We start from the raw sequence: 19,860 nt of genomic DNA on the forward strand, positions 1-19,860 counted from the left end.
CCAGCATCAGCAGCTGTAGTAGGGGCAGGAACAAATCGCAATGGCCCAGCCTGCACGAGCGACCCGCCTGCCGCATGAAGGGGCCCAGCTGTTTACGCTGCCGGCGGCTGAATTGCTGTGGGCCGTGCCCACGCTTTTACTGGTCCTGGCCAGAGTTCAAGGACAGCCGCTTATCGCCAGAGCGGTTTATTACATGGGAAATGAGCTCTGGCAGGTGAGAAGGGCTGGCTGGAGGGGATGGGCGGAAAGGGCCCATCGCCCGTGGCCTCGTGGCTGCAGCCTGAGAGGGGCACAGCCAGCTTTCCAAGGACTCTGATGACCCCGCTGGAAACTCCCAACCCCTCCAGCTCCTGCCGGGGGAGGGGGGTGGGAGATGGTGCCCACTCTTCCAGCCAGCAATTCCCCCCCACCTGCTCGCGCGGAGCCAGCCGGGAGGGGTCAAAGCCGAGGTCCCCCTACGGGTCAAATCATAAACAACCTTTATTTACATTGCGAAGGCAGCGGTTAGAGCAGGGACAGGGAAGTGCGATCTGCCCCGGTGCGCGGCCGGCGAAGCCTGCAGCCTCCGGCGGGGCTGGCCCCTGCGTTCCCGCCCAGCACGAAGCGGGGCGGGGGGGCAGGAAGCCCGGGGCAGCGGGGCCTGAAACGGAGGAGGTGGGCGGCCGGACTTCGGACCCTGCCCTGGCACCCGGCGGGAGCAGACACACCACCCGCTCCCGAGCGGGGCTGGAGGCATCTCCGCTCTGGGCTTCACCCCGCTCCCCCCCAGCCACCTCCCCGCTGCCGGGGAAAGGGGGAGCCCGCCCCCGGCCCCTCTTCCCAGGTGGCACTGGTGAGCCAAGCTGCCCCCCTCTCCCCAGAGCGGGACCCCAGGGCAGGGAGGAATTGCCCCGGAGGGGGAAGATTCGTGACTTCGAGCGGAGCTGGCGGGAGGGGGGACGAGGGGACTCCCAGGATGCACCAGAGGGTTAGGATTTCGACTTGGAGATGGCCAATCCGATGAGGCCGGCCAGGCCGGCCACGCCCAATGCCATGCCGCCAACGATCGCCATGCCAACCAGGCCGTCTGCGGAGAGAAGACGGGGCTTAGCCGTGGGGGGGCCCTCAGCACGCAAAAGGCCCCGCCCACATATCCCCGCCTCCCCCATCTGGGCCTTCCGTCCTCAGCCTACCCGGGTTCACCCCGGTGCATGCTGGGAAAATGCAGCCAGCTCGCCCACCATGCCTCAGCAGTGGATAGCGAGCAAGGCGGGGGGGGCCTGCAATGCATGCTGGGAGGGAGGGAAGCGCTGGGAAGACGGCCGGGGGGGGGCAGAGTAATCGTGGGCAGGGCCGAGAGGGCGACCCAGAGCCTGGATTTCGGGGTCAGGCTGGAAGAGGGCTGAGCCCTGGCTGCCCGATCCCGCTCCCCCCCCAGGGCGAGCCTAGGACGGGATGGGGGGGCGCGGGGGGGGGCTGACCTTTCTGCATGGCCTTGTCGATGAGCTTTTCCAACTCCAGCGCCTGCGTGTTCTTGGGCTCCGTCTTCAGCAGCCCCCGGATGTACTTCAGGGCCTGCTCATACTCCTGGGGGGCAGGGGGGCGGTCAGCACCCACGGTACCCCCCTCCGGGCCCCCCCACCCAACAGCCGGGCCCCTCGATCCCTCCCCGCCTCCTCCCACTGATCAGCTTCAAGCATCCTCCCACCCTGGGTGTCCGCTCCCTGCTCTGCCCCCCCCATACCCGCCCCCCATCTTTCCTGGAATCCACCCCCCCCAGCCGGGGCCCAGCTCTTATCGCGCCTGTCAGCACCTCGGGGTTTCTGAGCTGTGCTGGCAGAGTCCGTAAATCCGGCCCCGGACAGTTCAGCCGGGGTTTACGCAGGCCGATGAGCCGCCCTGCGATGAGGTCGGGATACAGCGCGGGGGGGTCGGGGGGTACCCTGGCTTCCCTTCTGGCGTGGGTCAGCACCCCAATCTGCTCCCTGCCCCCCACCCCCGCATCCCTCGGCTGACACGGAGGGGGGAAAACGGGGCACGGTTGGGGGTGAGTTGGCCCTGATCTTTGAGGGCACCCTCTCCCCCCCCCCGCCCCGAGTCTGCCCCTCCCCTGTGCCCATATAACCAACTCCCTGCGCCCCTCGAGCCAGTCCCATCCAGGGCCCAGCCCAACTCCCCGACACAGCCACCCCCAGTCACAGCCCCCCAAGCACCTTGGTACCTTGAGGACACCCCCCCCCCCCGCCATGCCCAGAGGGGCACCACGCCTCCCCCCAACACACACACACTCACCTTCAGCCGGTAATTGCCCACAGCCAGGTAGAAAACATAGTCCCGCTGCTCCTCCTTGCACCCTTTGGGCACCAGCTCTAGAGGGCAGAGTGGAGACGGGGTTACCGGGGGGCTCTGGCTCCAGCACCCCCGCCCCCAATTCAGGGCAACGCAGCAGGGCCGGGGACTGGCGTCGGGGGGCGGGGAACCAGGCAGACAGCCAGAACCAAGGTGGGGCCTACAGTAGCCCTGGCCAGCCTAGACCGTGCCTTACCCTGCCCTAACCCCAGGACCACTCTGCCCGGCTGGCTGCCTGGTTCCCAGAGGAGCGGGCATGCCTTCGCCGGGCGTCTGGCTCAGTGGGACTGGCTGGGCAGAGCTGCCCGGCTCCGGGGGGGACCCCAGCCGGGAGCGGGGCCTGGGTGTCACTCACCCTCCAGCAGCGCGATGCCCTTTTTGACGTCCTCGGTGTATTTGCTGCGCACCAAGCACCAGGCGTACTCGAACTGGGTCCCCTTGGAGACCCCACCGCCGCTCAGCTCCGCCCTGTACTTCTTCTCGAACCGCTGCGGGGAGACGGCGGGGTGAGACCGCGGGCGGCCCCGGCGACCCCTGCCCGCCGGGACCGGCCTGGGGCCACACACAGGGCCAGGGAGCGGGCAGGGCAGGGCAGGGCCTGTCACCCCCCATACCCACCCCCAGGTGCACACAGGAGAGAGACACACACACACACACACACACACACACACACTTTCCCTGCTCAGGTTCAGGACTCCTGGGTTCTCTCCCCGGCTCCGGGAGGGGAGTGGGCTCTAGTGGTTAGAGCAGGGGGAAGCCTAGGAGCCAGGACGCCTGGGTTCTCTCCCCAGCGCCGGGAGGGGAGCGGGGTCTAGCTGGGGAGAGAACCCAGGAGTCCTGGCTCCCCAGTGCCCCTGCTCTAGCCCCTAGTCTGCTCTGCCTTGACCACTGGCCCCTGCCGCCCACCCTGCCGCACCCCAAGGGGTAGCTGGCGCCTCCCTTAACCGCACCCGGCGCAAAGTGCCCCTTGCCCCGGGGACTTGGCCCTTTTCCAGCAGCGCTGTTCTGGCAGCAGGATGGGGCTGGGCTGGTCCCATGGGGCCAGGCATCCCTCCCCAGTGCTGGGTGCGTTCGCGCCCAGCCTCGGTCCCCCGAGGCCCCCCCAGCCCCGAGAGTCACCATCCAGACCAGGAGGGGGCACCCCTGGGCGCGTTGGTTCAGCCTGGCACCTTGTATCTCTCCAGTTACCGGGGACGGGCTCAGTTTGTGGGCGCTGGCCGTATGCCGCAGCCTCAGCACCCTGCCAGTGGCACAGAACCCAGGAGTCCTGGCTCCCAGCGCCCCCTGCTCTCACTACTAGACCCCGCTCCCCTCCCCAAGACGGAGACAGGCCCCAAGCTTCCTAGCTCTCCCCCACCCCCGCTCTAACCACGAGCCCCCGCTCCCCTCCCCGAGCCGGGGACAGGACCCTGGTGGCTCCAGGCTGGGAAAGGGGCAGCACAGATCCCTAACCAGGAGCATTTCTGCCCCGGAGCCTGTCTCCCTCCTGGACTCGGCCTGGCTCCAAGAGGAACAAGCTCCCTCCAATTACGGGTCTCCAATGTCGCATTTCACCTGAGCCAAACCACACATTCAGCTACTGCACCGGGCGCGGCCGAGCCTCGAGCTCCTGGTGTTGAGGCAGGACGGCCGGCTAGGCCACCCCCGCCCCAAAACCCACCCCCGCTCGGCCCAGGATACCAGCCTCCTCCCACACCTCCCTCCCGCTGGGACCTCACGGGCCTTCAAACGCTCCTTTGTGTCTTGCGGGCACACCTGCAGGCTAAGTGCCTGGTATTCACGCCCTGCAGGTTGCAAGTGCTTTGGGGGATAGGATTAAAATTCAGAATGATCAGACCATTTCGCCGGTTTGCCCAGAAGTAAACAGGATGAAATTCAATAGGGACAAATGCAAAGTACTCCACTTTGGAAGGAACAATCCGTTGCACACGCACACAATGGGCAATGACAGCCTCCAAAGGAGCAATGCGGAAAGGGGCTGGGGGTCAGAGTGGATCACAAGCTAAATATGAGTCAACAGGGTAAAGCTGTTGCAAAAGAAGCAAACACCCTTCTGGGACGTATTAGCAGGAGCGTTGTAAGCAAGAGACAAGAAGTAATTCTTCCGCTCTACTCGGGCCTCAACTGGAGGATTGCGTCCAGTTCTGGGTGCCACATTTCAGGAAAGATGGGGACAGATTGGAGAGAGTCCAGAGCAGAGCAACAAAAATGATGAAAGGTCTAGAAAACACGACCTAGGAGGGAAGAGTGAAAACACTGGGTTTGTCTAGTCTGGAGAAGAGAAGACTGAGGGGGGACACGATCACAGTTTTCAAGTACGTAAAAGGTGGTTACAAGGAGGAGGGAGAAAAATTGTTCTTCTTAACCTCTGAGGATAGGACAAGAAGCAATGGGCTTACATTGCAGCAAGGGTGGTTTAGGTTGGACATAAGGAAAAACTTCCTGTCAGGAACTGGAATAAATGGCCTAGGGAGGCTCTGGAATCTACATCATTGGGGAGTTTTAAGAGCAGGTCAGACAAACACCTGTCAGGGATGGTCTCGATAACACCTAGTCCTGCCTTGAGTGCAGGGGACTGGACTAGACGACCTCTCGAGGCTCCTTCCAGTCTGCGATTCTATCAGCGTCATTCAAAACACGCCTCGTGAAGGAGCATTTGAAACCCTTCCCCCACGAATCGCTTGCTGCTCGTTAATACTCCTGCGTGATGGTATTAAGCATTACGAACCTATGCTGGAATGATGCCTAAAGTGTCTGCAAACCAGGTATGGCGGAGTGAGTTGTTCAACGGGTCTGTCCTAAACGGAGCAACGTGCGTTTGTTTTGCTGACCGGCCCGATATTCGGGCCAAGGCCAACGAAGGTCCATATTTACATACGAGCAGAAACCACTGAGATGGCCCGTCACCAAAAATTAACGCGTGGCACGTCCTGTTCCGAGCACTTCCTCCTTCGGCACCGTCGGGGGGAGAACAAGGTGCCAGATTTATTGAGTAAGATCGACGGAGCTCAACATGACAGAAAGACTCAAAGATAGTGGCTCTGGCTCAACCACGCAAATCTGGGTGGGGGTGAATACGCAAAGCAAAAGGTCAACTTCCTGGGAACAAATATCTGATCCTGACATGATACCTTTATTTAACCTCATCTATCCATCAGGCACGAGCGATATCTGAGCCACTGAACAAGAATTATAGACCCCGAACGCTTTCCTCTGACCCACAGCAACGGGCTTTATCAGTGAACCCCTGGCCCGCTGCTCAATCTTCCCGAGACGGGGACAAGAGCACAAATAATCAATCAGAAAGAAAAAGCAAGAGATGCAGAAGACGAGACTGGGAGGACCTGGCAGGCTGGGAGCTCAGCGGCATGAAAAAACGGCGACTAAAGACGTTGCCAAATTTTAAGAAACTAACATGGAAACCCCCATTATTGGAGGTTTAGACAAATGCCTGTCAGGGATGGGCAAGGAGAGGGGTCCGAGAAGAGTCACAAGAATGATCAAAGGTTTGAAAACACCCCTTAAGGTGCGAGCTCGATCAGTTCAGCTTAGCAGAGAGGAGGTTTAGGGGTCACTCGATCCCAGTCTACAAGGCCCTACGTCAAGGTTTGATAATGGACTCTTCAGGCTAGTGGACAAAGGCCAAACGTGACCCAACGGCTGGAAGCTGGACAAAACTAGGTCTGAATTTTTCTCCAGCAAGGGGAATTAACCTCTGTGGGGGATTCCTCATCGCCGGCCAGATTTTCCATCCTGATGGGCGGCTTTTCCCTCAGATCCGCTCGAGCAGGAATTCAGAGCAGCGGTACGGCCGGAGAGCAGATGGGTGATTATCTGTGGGGCACTTGGGCCTTGGGATCTATGAATACAGGGAGCTCGCTTTGAATGGGACCTCCGGCCAGCGGGGGCAGACCCCCGTAGAGTCCCAAGGCCTGAAGTGTATGTCTAGCCCAGGCCCTCCCGGAGTGGGGAATTGCAGTGGTTCGGGGTGGAAGTGGATTCATGCACGGGCAGGTTCTAGCCCTTGAGCTCTGTAGCTCCCTCGATCCATAGCCAGCCCCCACCATGGGACACTTCACTGCAGTGTTAGCCGATAGCCCTCCAACGCCTTCCCACAATTCCCAGGGAAGAGATCAAGGAGTGGCTCAGCTCGCCTTGGTAAGAAGAATCACGGGATACGCCCCTCGAAGTCCTAGCAACAGACAAGGCGTGGCACAGCCCCAGAGAGGGCACGGGAAGTCGAGTGCAGCCACTCGCCTCGTGGTGCCAATCCCCTGGGCTAACGCTTCAGGGACACGGGCCCCAAGACTGGGGCCTCTGCAGAACTCAAGGGCTAGAACCTGCCCATGCATGAATCCACTTCCGCCCCGAACTACTGCAATTCCCCACTCCGGGAGGGCCCGGGCTAGACGGTCACTTCGGGCCTTGGGACTCCCCTTCCTTCACAGGCCATGGGGGAGAAGGATCGCCAGCACTGTCCTTGCAGCTCCGTATTAAGACAACAGCTCTAACCCAATTTCATGCTTCCGGGGGTCACCCGCAGGGGTCAGGAAGGAAGGATTTCCCCTCTCCCATGCACAGCTGGATGCCGTAGGGGTTGGGGTTGCCTTCCTCTGAACCATCTATCACAACTGGAGATGGGCCACTGCAGAGGGTGGGCCAGCAAAGCCTCTTTCTAGCTGCCTGGTTTTTGCTCATAAGTTCGGGGTCCAGCCCACCACCAGATCGGGGCTCAGCAGGGAATTTCCCCCAGGTCAGATTGGCAGGGACGCTGGGGTTTTTTCCCCCCCGCTTTCCTCTGCGGCGTGGCGAGCGGGCCGCCTGCTGGATCCCCCGGGCACGTCTCGCCTTCTCAATTCCCTGTCCCGGTCTCTCCCGCACTCCGTCTGCGGCGCACAACAATCGAGTCTCCTGAGGACAGAAATGTTTGGTCTGGCCTGGGCTACTCAGGAGGTCAGTCTAGACGATCTAACAGGGCCTTCCAGCCTGAAACCTCTGTGACACCTCTAAAATCTCCCCCTGCCTTCACGTCTCTGCCCCCCGCGCCCTCTTCCCATCCCCGCGGCTAAATAAACAATTAACCCTACAGCCTTCCGCCCCACGGAGATTAACGGGGGGAGAGGGGGGATTTCCCCGCTCGGCTTCCCTGTTCCCCACCCTCAGCGTGACTGGGGGAGGCGCCGCCAGGGCCGCATTTGGAAGGCCGTCTTCACGATCACGCACGCGCCCCGCTATTGCCAAGCGAGATCCGGCAGATCTGAACATGCCACCAGCCACGTGCGCACGCCAGGCGAGCCAAGCCGGGCCTGACACCCTCCCCCCCCGGCCCTAAAGCTGCGTTTGATAAACAGAGCGGAGAGGCGGGGCCCAGCCAGTCAAGGAAGTCAGACGAGGGCTATGAAATGCTCTTTTCATTGTAGGCTTCCGCCCCCGCCCCCCACCACCACCATGGAGGAAATTAAACCCAGATTACTTTGTTTCAACACCCCCAGGGTTGCAACCGCGCAGGAGCTGGGAAATTGCAAACAAGGCGAGCGCTGCTGGGCCGCCCGCTCGCGGCTCTCCCCGCTGGCCACCCACGTCCCGCCCGCCATTCTCCCAGGCGGGCAGCGTGGCCTAGTAGACGGAGCACCAGAACGCCGGACACCTGGGATCTATTCCCAGCGCTGTTGGGTGACCGCGTCCCCTGCTGTGCCTCAGTTTCCCCCGTCTGGAAAACGGAGAGAAGAATCCCGACCTTTGTGAAGCTCCGGGGATTATTTTAACAAACCATCCCACGAAGTCGGTGACTAAGCAAGCGTCATGGCAGATTCTCCGTCTCTTAGCATGTCCGGAGCTGGGCTGGCCGGCTTTCAGGAAGAGAAGCCGGTTACTGGGCTCCATCCGGAGGAAGTGGGTAAAATTTCAAGGCCCGGGATAGCGGCAAGGTCCATCCAGACGATCTGACGGTCCCTTGCGAGTCTCCAAGCCCCAGCCACGACAGCAAGGGGACGTGGGGGTGAGCTCAGAGCACATGAAGGGTTCATTACAGCCTCGTTCCCAGGGGGTAAAGGCCAGTTAAACCACAGTGGGCCGGGGACTGGAGGGCAGCCCAGATCGGGGTGGAGGGGAGCGGTGTACCATTGTGCACTGGGCGGTTACACCAGTGATCACAGCATTGCACGAGGGCCAGCGTTTGTGCCGCAGCAGCTGTGCGAGGACGCGCGAGGCTCGGAGCCCAGGGCCAGCAGGGAGCCAGGGCCGCGGGGTGCCAGCCAGACCTCACCTGGTGTCCAGTTCTGGTCGCCCCCCGCTCCAGGGAGGGGAATCCAAAGAGGACTGGGGCAGAGAAGGGGCTGCTGGTCTGAGCAGGGGAACGGGGAGCCAGGCTCACGGGAGGAGAACGGAAGAGCAGGGCCAATCCTGGCAACATGCAGCTTGAGAGGAAGGCTGGTTGCTCCGTCTACATCAGAGGTGGGCAAACTTTTTGGTCCGAGGGCCACATAGGGGTTCCAAAACCGTATGAAGGGCCGGGTAGGGAAGACTGTGCCCCCCCCAAAACAGCCTGGGCCCTGCCCCCTATCTGCCCCCTCCCACTTCCCACACCCTGACTGCCCCCCCTGCTCCTAGTCCCCTAACCGCCCGCCCCCCAGGACGCCACTCCCCATCCCCTGACTGCTCTGACCCCTATCCACACCCCCTGACAGGCCCCCCAGGACTCCACCCCCTATCCAACCCCTTCTGCTCCTTGTCCCCTGACTGCCCCGACCTGTATCTACATCCCTGCCCCCTGGGACTCCCACGCCTATCCAACCCGCCCTGTTCCCCGTCCCCTGACCGCCCACCTGAACCTCTGCCCCATCCAACCCCTGCCCCCGCCACACCCCCCGGCTCCCTGTCCCCTGACTGCCCCAACCCCTATCCACACCCCCGCTCCCTGACAGGTGCCCCCAGACACCCAGCCCCTATCCAACCCCCCTGTTCCCTGTCCCCTGACCGCCCCCTCAAACCTCCGCCCCATCCAACCCCCCCCCCCCGCTCCCTGTCCCCTGACCGCCCCCCGGGACCTCCTGCCCCTTATCCAATCCCCCAGCCCTAGCCCCAGCCCCTTTACCATGCCACTCAGAGCAGCAGGACCGGCAGCCACACCACCCAGAGTGCTGGCAATGCGGCGAGCTGAGGCTCCAGGGGAGAGGGGACAGCAGGGGAGGGGCTGGGGGGGAGCCTCCATAGCCGGGAGCTCAAAGGCCAGGCAGGAGGGTCCCGCGGGACGGATAAGGCCCGCGGGCCATAGTTTGCCCACCTCTGGTCTACATACAATCGGTGAGGGGGGGACCCCAGGGAGGGGGAGGGAAAAGCCACTGAAGCTAAAGGACAATGTTGGCCCAGGAATAAACGGGGGATGATCAAGGAAGGCTGCAAAGGAGAAGCAGCTTTCAAAGGATCAAGGACCTAACTTGTGTGACGATGGAACCGGACGCTTTCACGGCTGGCTGCAAGAGCAGGGACTGGACTCCCTGACACAGACCGTCTCGTCCCGGCCGCGCTCGGGCCTCTGGGGCCCCCTGCTGGCCTTTCGCAGGTGCTCATACCCGCATGGAGAACACAAAATTCGGCAAAGAGAAGACACTGCATGGATTCAGAGGAGCAGGGCCCTCTGATCACAGCCCCAGCTGCCCTCCTGTGTCCCAAATGAACCGGATCCGCTCTTTCAGAAAGCCATCCAGCCGTGACTTAGACACGGGGAATCCTCCGCGGCCCTTGGGCAGGCGTTCCAATGGGTAACTCCCCTCGCCGGGAAAAAACCAGCATCCGATTTCTCGTCTGACTTTCTGGAGCTTCACTGGATCTCCATGGCCCTTTGCTTGCTAGATGGAAGAGCCTGCTATCAAATTCACCTAAACTGGACTCAGGTCACCCCTCAACCCATCGGGTAAGCTCCACGGGTTGATCTCCCGGAGTCTCCCGCTCTCAGGCCAGTTCTCCAATCCCTCCATCCTTCCCGAGGCTCTCCTCTGGCCCTTCTCCAACAGATCAACCTCCTTCTGGAACTGCGGGCCCCAGAACTGGACACAGGAGTCCCACAGCGGTCGCACCACGGCCAAATCACCTCCCTGCTCCGACGTGAGATTCCCCCGTTTTACGCATCCTGGGACCACATTCACCCTTTTGGCCACAGCGCCGCACGGGGAGCTCATCTCCAGCTGATTATCCACTACGATCCCCACGCCCTTTGCAAAGTCCCTGCTTCCCAAGACAGAGCCCCCGACCCTGTAAGAAGGGCCGATATTCTGGGTGCCTTTTCCTATGTGACGCTGCCAAGCTATGCCCCTGACGCTAGGAGATAGGGACCTGACTGAGGCATTTAGAGTCATGAAGAGATAGAAGATCAGACTCGGCCTTGGTTGGCTCTTCTGGAAATAGGACAACGGCACCATGAAAAAGCTAGAAATGTGGTTAGTGTTATCAAGAGATATTAGAGTGATAAGAATGCGTTTAGACTTTACAGAATGCCTGTAGGATGCTGCATGTATTCATCCTGCTTACCACATCCGTCCCCCATGGCAAAAGGCAGCATTTAAATGTTTGCTCTGGGACTATAAAAATGTTGGCTGAGACCGTAAAGCCACACAGCCAGGGGAGACGCATTACCGAGCGTGAAACGCTCGTTTACCACAAGAGGGGAGATCTTCTCCCCAACCAAAGAGCGTCTGCAGGCATCAGACAAGCCATGGCAGACGAAAGAATTGGCTGGTGGCTTCCCCCACGCCCACGAAGAGGAGACATGCACAAGCCCGAATCCCATCACAGCTTGAACGCTCAGGGAAGGGAATAAAAATGCCTGTTAAAGAAAATGAGTACCTTTATACCAAGAGGTCTCAAACAGGATGGACTTGATTTAAATCACTGGTCAGGAAGACTCGATTTAATCATGGATTTCTACATAAAAGTGCATTCTTGTTGGTTGTTATAACCTTAATGCATATTCTTCACAACTCAGAGAGAGATGGGACCCAAACTGGGTCTCTTTTTCGGCCTGTTCCCATTATAGGTTTTCCCTTCTAGTGAGAGAATGGTACAGTAGATCTCAAATCAATGAAGGCTACACTCAGAAAGACCTCAAGACTTCTGGAATACCCTGCTCAAACAGTGTCACTCTTGTTTCTACTGCCTGTCCCTCCCTTCTCACATTTATCTCCAGACTTCTTCTCCTTGTCCAGATCTATTCCGCCCCCAACCATCTTCTATTCATTGAACTTTTGGAAACTTTGCACTTTTAGAGAGGTTAAGGGATTGACCCCGTGTGCACAAATTTGCAGAGGGACAACAGGGTTGAGGTCTGTTATTTCTCACCTCTCTATATTAGTTATTTATTGATTTTAAAACATTTGTGCTGTTAACAAGCATGTTATCTCTGGGGACACAAATCCAGAGTTTGCGAACTGCAAAACTAAGCATCTCTGAGGGTATCCTCTAGACGGAGCACTGAGTCCCATTGGGTCGATAGAAAGATTAACCTAAATAATCTATACAGAAGCCCCCGGAACCCCATAAAATTGGGTCCCTAATCCATGAACTATAGGAACTCATTTACAAAACTCTTCTTAAACATTACATGGATATATTGTCTCACACTACAGAATTAGAATTTGTAATCCCTATTCCAATAGGAGATATCCTTCAGCTATAATGTATCTTTAGATACGTTTTTTTCCCCAAAAAGCATTTTATCAAAAAAATCCAATTTAAATAAAAAAAAAATCTGATTAAAAAAAAAAAGTCATTGATTTTTATCCACACTGGTCTCAAACTGCAGTACCCCCCACCCCGTAGCAGTATTTTTTGTGATCGCATGACACCCCCCCCACACACACACACAATAGCCTTGCAACTCCCAGTTTGAGAAACGCTGCCCTATGCCATCAGGACACTGAAGGGCAGCGATTCCTAGAATTGGCCCTAAAGGACATAATAACTTGCTTATTATAGAAGCTTCTCTAACGTTTTGAACTTAAGTTTGTGCCGTGTGTGTGTGACCTGCTTTAACCTTGCAAATAACTCGTTTCTTTGTTCTAGTTTAAAAAAAATCACTTATCGACAAGTTGTGATTGTGAAATCTATACGTCTATTGTTTTGTCTTCCTGGTCCCCACATCTCGGTTGTTTGTCTGTCTGGTTTCTGTCTGGTTCTTCGATTGTTTGTATCCATGACATAACTAATTTTGCTACGTGTAAATCAGCGAAGGTGGTGAGGTATGATGGGTTAAAGAATTGTTTTATACTACGTTGGGATTGGTTAGAGAATAGTTTAGTAATATTTTAGTAAAATGATGGGTTAAGGCAGCGGTTCTCAAATTTTAGCAATCCGAGGACCCCCATTTTGATTTAAAAGTTTTTGAGGACCCCCCAAACCCTTTGCTCAGCCCCTGGCCCTGCCCTTGCTCTACCCGTTCCCCAAGGCGCCACCCCATCCCTGACCCTTCCCGCCCCAAGCGAACAGCTGTTCCGCGGGGTGCAGGAGACACGGGGAGGGAGGGGGCGGAGTTGATCAGCAACCCCGGACATGACTCGCGGACCCCCTGGAGTACCCTCACGCACGCCCAGGGGTCTGTGGACCTGTCTGAGAAACCCTGGGTCAGGACACAGCTAAGCAAGACTCAAGTTTCACTGTATAAACGGGTCCAAAAGGAAATTCTTGGGAACCAACTGCAGGGGACAGTCCCAAGATCAGAGCTGCCAGACCTCAACCGTCTGCCAATGACACCGAGCAGAAGCTGGAGTCCCCGGATGACCCGATCCTGACCGGCCAGCAGGAAAAGTTCAGCTTTCTAGGCTTAGCGGGTGTATTCTGTTTTGGGGACTGTTAATAAATCGAGGTTAAGGGTATTACCGTGTAAGGTTCTTTCGCTTGTAAAAGACCCCGCAGATCCCTGAGTCCACAGGGAATGGGTGTTATACCCTGAGCTCATGGAGGTAAAGAGCCCAGAGCCCAAGGAGGAGTGAAGTTGGGTGTCTTATGAGCCCCGCAGCCCTCTGTATCACGCCCCCCATTTGTGCCACCACAATAGGCAGTGGGTCAGCTTTGCCAGCACAATTCCCCTCCCCCTTCCCAAAGGCTTTCTAGACTAGACAAGGCCACTGGCTCGGAGCCCGTAACCCGCTACCAGCCCCCAAACAATGAGCCCTTTGCTCCTTTCGACTGTTTACTCCAGAGTCCCTTGGCACGGACGACGGCTTCACTCGCGCTCCCAGGCGCGCGCCAGCCCCCGGGCTGCCCGGTTCAACGGGTAAAAGGAAGAACGGTGTTTCCTTCACAGTTTGAAATAAGGTTTCTGGCAGCGCTGAGCTGGCCCCGGGATCACTGGGCCCAAAAGCTCTGTCTATGCTCCACAGCTAATCCCAATGCACACAGATAACTGCCCCATGGCGCTCACTGGGGCGGGGGGTGGGAGAGAACAAGGGGGAATCCTTGGGCAAGTCAGTGAAGCACCGTGCCTCAGTTTCCCCATCTCTATAGCAGGGAAAACAGTGCTGCCCTGCCTCACAGGGAGGATCAATACAGTCAAGATGGCGAGGCACACAGCCCCTCAAGGCGCCTTACCAGGCTGCACGGAGAACTGGGGCATCCTGACGCTCAGGGAACTGCTCCTTTAAGGCGTCGGCACTGCAAGGTCGGCATATGCTTCCTCCTCCCGTCAGCCCACGAGACACACCGTTAGACTTCTCGAGAGAGGGAGGAGAGAGGTCTGACGACCGGTGAACGGGGCCGACCGAGGCTCACACGATCCGGTCCCAGCTTTGCGTGGGACGTCCCGGTCCCATACGGCCGCTCGAGCTCAGTGCATTCACAGCCCCACCCGGGCGCTGGGATAAGGCGCTGCCCTGCCTCACCGACTTCCCCCCCCGCCCCCCCGTGCAAACGCAGCCCCAGCCTCAGGGACCTGACAGACGCTGCAGGGAGGAATTGCGACACCTCCCAACCCAGCAGACCCACACAGCTGGGATGAACCCTCACTCAGCGATCACTATTCACCCAGCGCTTCGACCGCTAATCCCTCGGGGGCCAGAGACATCTGAACCTGCTCTCCAGCCCGGCCACACAGCTCCTTCCCACGCGGCAGCGAGAATGGCCGTGTGTCGCTGGAACGACGTCAACGGGTTTCCACCCATTTCGCTCGGCAGCGCAAAGCGGATGGCACCAGTCGCAGGCGGAAGGGAAGTGAGAATCTGCATGGATTAGGCCTCAGCTGGAGTATTGTGTCCAGTTCTGGGTGCCACATTTCAGGAAAGAGGTGGGACAACTTGGAGGAAGTCCAGAGAAGAGCAAGAAAAACGATTCAAGGTCTAGAAAACATGACCTAGGAGGAAAGATTGAAAACACTGGTTTTGTTTAGTCTGGAGAAGAGAAGACGGAGAGGGGACAGGAGAACAGTTTTCAAGGACATAAAAGGTGGTTACAAGGAGGAGGGAGAAGAATTGTTCTCCTTAACCCCTAAGGACAGGACAAGAAGCAATGGGCTTAAATTGCAGCAAGGGCGGTTTAGGTTGGACGTTAGGAAAAACTTCCCGTCAGGGTGGTTAAGCACGGGAATAAATTGCCTAGGGAGGTTGTGGAATCTCCATCATTGGGGATTTTTCAGAGCAGGTTGGACAAACACCTCTCAGGGATGGTCTAGATAATACTTAGCCCTGCCTTGAGTGCAGGGGATGGATGACTTCTTGAGGTCCCTTCCAGTCCTACCATTCTATGATTCCCTCATATTTGCAACCATTACTGGAGTCCTGAACCCACGTGCAGGGTCCTCCATTCCAGAAGGATTTGGATAAACTGGAGGAGGTTCAAAGAATAGCCATGAGAACGACTAAAGGGTTAGAAGAAGCATGCCTCCAGCAGCTCAAAGAGAAGGTTAACAGGTGACTTGATCTATAACCACCTACATGGGAACAGAAATTTGATAATCGAAGACTCTTCTTCAGAGAGTCTAAGGGCAGAAGGCACCATTTCGATCATCTAGTCAGACCTCCTGTGTAACAGGTCATCGGATGCCCTGAATTAATTCCAAGTTGAACTAGAGCAGGGATGTCGCCTTAATTTAAGAATCCACCACAGCCCTTGGGAACTTTTCCCAATGGTGAATTCCTCCTCGCTGGTAAAATTTCACACCTCTTTCCAGTTTGAATTGCTCCAGCTTCAACTTCCAGCTGCTGGATCATCTTAGACTTTTGTCTACTAGGTCTGCACGCTTCCCATCGATAAGTACTTACATGGGAACAAGTCCAATCATCGGCTCTTTTGCCCAGCAGACAAAGGTCTAACAAGATCCAACAGTTGGGAATGGGCGACAGGGGATGGATCACTTGATGATGACCTGTTCTCTTCATCCCCTCTGGGGCAGCTGGCATCGGCCACTGTCGGAAGACAGGACACTGGGCTAGATGGACCTTTGGTCTGACCCAGTGCGGCCGTTCTGATGACGAATTCAGACTAGAAATAAAGCACCAAACAACCAGAACCACTTCCCAACAGCTGTGGTAGATTCTCCATCGCTGGCGATTTTGAAATCCAAATGGAATGTTTTTTCTGAAATGTCCGCTCTCGTTCAAACAGGCATTCATCATTCGGGCCTGTGTTACACAAGAGGTTTCCCGATGATCCCTTCTGGCCTTGGAATCTGGGAATTAGCCACCTTCAATAATCAAAATACTAGACACCACCCTAGAAGACGGTCCCAGCTGCGGTTACGAAACCCGCAGCACTGCTCTCCCTTCACTCTGGCCTCCACAAACATCTTCACAAAACCACAGAAGCCCTAGTCAGGAAATCAGCATTTCCCAGCCTCCTCCAACTCACAAAGAAGGCAACAAACAGAGCCATCCCATCTACAGCGGAGTTAATTACTGCTTAATTGACTCATGAGCAGGCCACAAGCAAGACTCAGAGCTGACAACCTTAAGCAACCAGAACCAACTCCCCGAAGAAAGCAGTCGATTCTCCATCCCTTGACATCTTCCAAACCAGACTTTCTGGAATATGCTTTAGTCGTGCACAAGTTCTCAGGCTCAACCCAGGGGGAACTGGGCGAAAATTGCCAGCCTGTGATGGACAGGAAGTCAGACTAGAGCAACAAGGAGTCCGGTGGCACCTTAAAGACTAACAGATTTATTTGGGCATAAGCTTTTGTGGGGTAAAAAACCCACTTCTTCAGATGCAACTAGAGCAGTGTGTCTCGACCTATTTGATAGCTTGCTGCCTTCCTACACTGTATCAGGGAAATCTCAGGGACCAGTGCCAGTCCACAGACCGGTCGTTGAGGAACACTGGACTAGATGACCTATGGTCCCTTTGGATCTACGCTCAGTTCTTCCCACTGGGTCCCAGTCAGCTACCAACGCCAGCGTAAGGCCTTTGACATGATCTTCAAAGCAAGCCCCAAGACCGAGTTTTGAGCCATGAAGCACCACGACAGCTGCGCTTCTCTGGGGCAACGCAGATCCCCAAGCCCTGGAGGGAACCGCACGAGAGCTGGGGACGAAGCATTCTCTGGAGAGGGGATCCAGCTACGGAACAATCTTCCTGCAGAAATCAGGAGAGTTCAGAGTCTGAGCGCCTTTAGGAAACACAGGAAGACCTACCTCTTGGAAAATGACTCGGCCAAAAGAATGAAGCTCGGCTTGGCACGTCTTTCTACTCAATTAACTCCCAGTCAAGTGAAACAAACAAAACCTCCCCCAAAATTAACCACCATCCCTGAAACAGATGAATTAACCCACCCCCAATTAGTATTTAAAAATCCCACAACCAAAGCGCCTCCTCTAACCAGAGTTTTGACCCCAAAGAGGAAGAAAGCGCCAGAGACACTACCAAAGTCTTCTTGGGTCTTGGCCAGCAGAACAAACCCCTAAAGTAGATGGAAAGAGCCTGTGTCATCTAGACCGATGAGGAATAACTCCAGATCTAATAGAAAACCCCAATAATCCTCATTTTCAACAGGGCAGCAACTTTGCTGGCATGGTCCCTCGAGAGGGAGAGAAACTGAGTATTGCTTGCCTAAGGCCAAAATTGTAACTGGGTTCGCAAAAAGAATTAGATAAGTTCCTGGAGGATAGGTCCACCGATGGCTACTAGCCAAGAGGGTCAGCGAGGCAACCCCATGCTGTGGGTGTCCCCAAGCCTCCGCCTGCCAGAGGCTGGGAGTGGATGACAGCGGATGGATCATTCGATCATTGCCCTGTTCTGTTCATTCCCCCTGGGGCACCTGGCACTGGCCACTGTCAGAGACAGGATACCGGGCTAGATGGACCTTTGGTCTGACCCAATGGGGCTGTTCAGATGTTCAGTCACTGGATCTCTTCCAGCAAGGCAGCCAGTCTGCGTCTGAATACACAAGCTTGTTCCAATTGTTAATCAGCCTAATTGAAAACACTGGTGGCCACTTTTTGGCGGGGGAGGGGGGTTAAGGCTGCCCATTTCACCCCATGTCAGCCAAGCCCCAACACCACCACGCAGGGGTGGCTTGTCGCTTTGTGCGGGCAGCCCTCTCACGCGGGGCGGGGGCCCTTCCACGTCGCTCGCGCTGACGGCCGGGGAAGAGAACGCAAAGCCCCAGAGCTCTGCCCAGGGCTTGGATTTCCCGATCCCCACCCCAGAGCAGCCCTGCCCACGGCCTTGCCGCACAAGTCCCCGGGCAGGCCCTTTACATAGCTTACCGCATCCCACCATGGGGGCATGATCCCCAGCCAACCCTTCCCCCTCCACACGCACACTCTCTTGGAGGCACCTGGCTTACAGCAGGGTGTATAAGGGGGACGGGGGGGGGGTGTCACAGCATCAAAGGAAGAACAACACAGTTTTGCTCGTAGGAAGCGCCCCCTCCAGCCCAGGAGCCCGAGACACCCGCAGGGGAGAAAAAACAGTAAAACCCAAACACACAGGCACCCGCTCCATCAGTGCCGAGAGAATTGGGGGGGGGGGGGGGGAGCGGGGTACAATGGGCCCGGAAGGGGAGCGGGGCAGGTTATTCAAGGGGAGCCGGGGATGGTCTCAGGGAGGAGAGGCCCCGAGGACAGCCCCAGGGCACGGTGGGGTGGGGGAACCCGGCAGGGAGAGACTCAGGGCCGGGATACGGGGGGGCAGGGCCGACCGTCAGTGGGACCTGGGGGAGCAGAAGCCTCAGAAGGGAGGGGGCGGGCGCTGGGAGGGAGAGCTGGAGGGGGCGGCCCCAGGGCAGGGGGATTCAGGGGACAGGACCATGGGATGGGCTCAGGGGAAGGGGCGTGAACTGAAGGCTCAGGGGGAGGGACCCCTGGGCAGGGGATCCAGGGGGTTGGGCTGGACAGGGAGGGCCGGAGGGGTGGGGGGGGGAAGAAGGGGAGGTCCTGGGTAAAGATGGCAGGGGCAGGGCCCAGGGAAGGGGGATGCGGGGCCTGGGGAAGGGGGATCCCGGGCGGGGGGCGATGGGAGGGCAGGGGGCAGGAGGATGCCGCAGGGGGGCAGATGGGGGGGCGGGGCCCTGGAAGGGCCATGGGGGGGGGCCGGGAGGCGGGGCCCAGGGAGTGGGGGCCTGGGGGGTGATGGGGGGGTCTGGGGGCGGGGCAGCGAAGGGGGGCGGGGCCGGGGGGGAGGACGAGGGGGCGATGGGGGGTCATGGGGCAATGGGGGGGCAGGGCCCAGGGAGGTGGAGACCGGGGAGGGATCATGGGGGTGGGGCCCGGGGAGGTCTGGGGGTGAAGGGGGGGCGGGGCCCGGGCGGGGGGGAGCCCGGGGGGGGCCCGGGCGGTGGGGGGGCGATGGGGGGTGGAGCCCGGGCGGGGGGAGGCCGGGGGGGGCGATGGGGGAGATCTGAGGGGGCAACGCCCGGGGCGGGGGGGCGGGGCCCGGGGTCTGGGGGGGGCGGGGCGGCGATGGGGGGGCCTAGAGGGGCGGGGCCCGGGCGGGGGGAGCGATGGGGGGGATCTGAGGGGGCAACGCCCGGGGCGAAGGGAGGCCGGGGGGGCCCGGGGCGGGGGGAGGCCGGGGGGGCCCGGCCGGGGGGGGTCCTGGGGGGGCAACGCCCGGGGGGGCGGGGCGGCGATGGAGGGGCCTAGAGGGGCGGGGCCCGGGCGGGGGGAGGCCGGGGGGGGTTCCTGGGGGGGGCGGGGCCTCTCACCAGCAGATCCTCCACCGCCACCACCTCGCTCAGCACCGACTCCATCGCGCCCCCGCCCGCCGGACGCAGCCGCCGCCTCGGCCCTGGACCTGGACCTGCCGCTCGCCCCGGAACCGGAAACCCGCCCCCGCTCTGCGCCCGCCCCCGCCCACCGCTCGGGCGCATGCGCCGTGTCGCTCCGGGCGGCTCCGGCCCCGGCTGCGGCGCTGGAATGGGAAGTGTCGCTTTGGGCCAAGGCGGCCACCGTCCCGGCCCGGGAGGACACGCCCCCCGGGCGGTGCCTGTTACCATGGCGCCCGCGCGGCGCCGACGTGACGTGAGCGTGGGGAGATGCTGGGCACGCCCCCTTAGTTACCATGGGAACGGGACGCTCCCACAGGGACACCACCCCATTGGGGGGCGTGCCC

The 19,860-nt window shown here is 58.8% G+C and overlaps 1 protein-coding gene across 1 annotated transcript; it reads right to left on the minus strand.

The window, feature by feature from the left end:
* Window positions 1-810: 810 nt before the first annotated feature.
* FIS1 (fission, mitochondrial 1) lies at window positions 811-19,590 on the minus strand. The gene is made up of 5 exons (XM_074941327.1): window positions 19,454-19,590; window positions 2,684-2,816; window positions 2,272-2,348; window positions 1,461-1,566; window positions 811-1,066 (listed from the first exon to the last, which is right to left on the minus strand). Exons 1-5 carry the CDS (start codon window positions 19,496-19,498, stop codon window positions 969-971), a joined length of 459 nt encoding a protein of 152 aa, XP_074797428.1. The 5' UTR covers window positions 19,499-19,590; the 3' UTR covers window positions 811-968.
* Between the last annotated feature and the right edge of the window lie 270 nt (window positions 19,591-19,860).

The sequence above is a fragment of the Natator depressus genome, chromosome 28 (genome assembly GCF_965152275.1).
Source record: "Natator depressus isolate rNatDep1 chromosome 28, rNatDep2.hap1, whole genome shotgun sequence".
NCBI lineage: Eukaryota > Metazoa > Chordata > Testudines > Cheloniidae > Natator > Natator depressus.

Bases quoted from the DNA above. Each gene is read 5' to 3' on its own strand.
- FIS1 (XM_074941327.1), bottom strand. From the start codon at position 19,498: ATGGAGTCGGTGCTGAGCGAGGTGGTGGCGGTGGAGGATCTGCTG. The intron at 1,567-2,271 runs GTGAGTGTGTGT...CCTGCCCCCCAG, and splicing joins TGGGCAATTACCGGCTGAAG to GAGTATGAGCAGGCCCTGAA. The intron at 1,067-1,460 runs GTCAGCCCCCCC...TTCTCTCCGCAG, and splicing joins CGACAAGGCCATGCAGAAAG to ACGGCCTGGTTGGCATGGCG.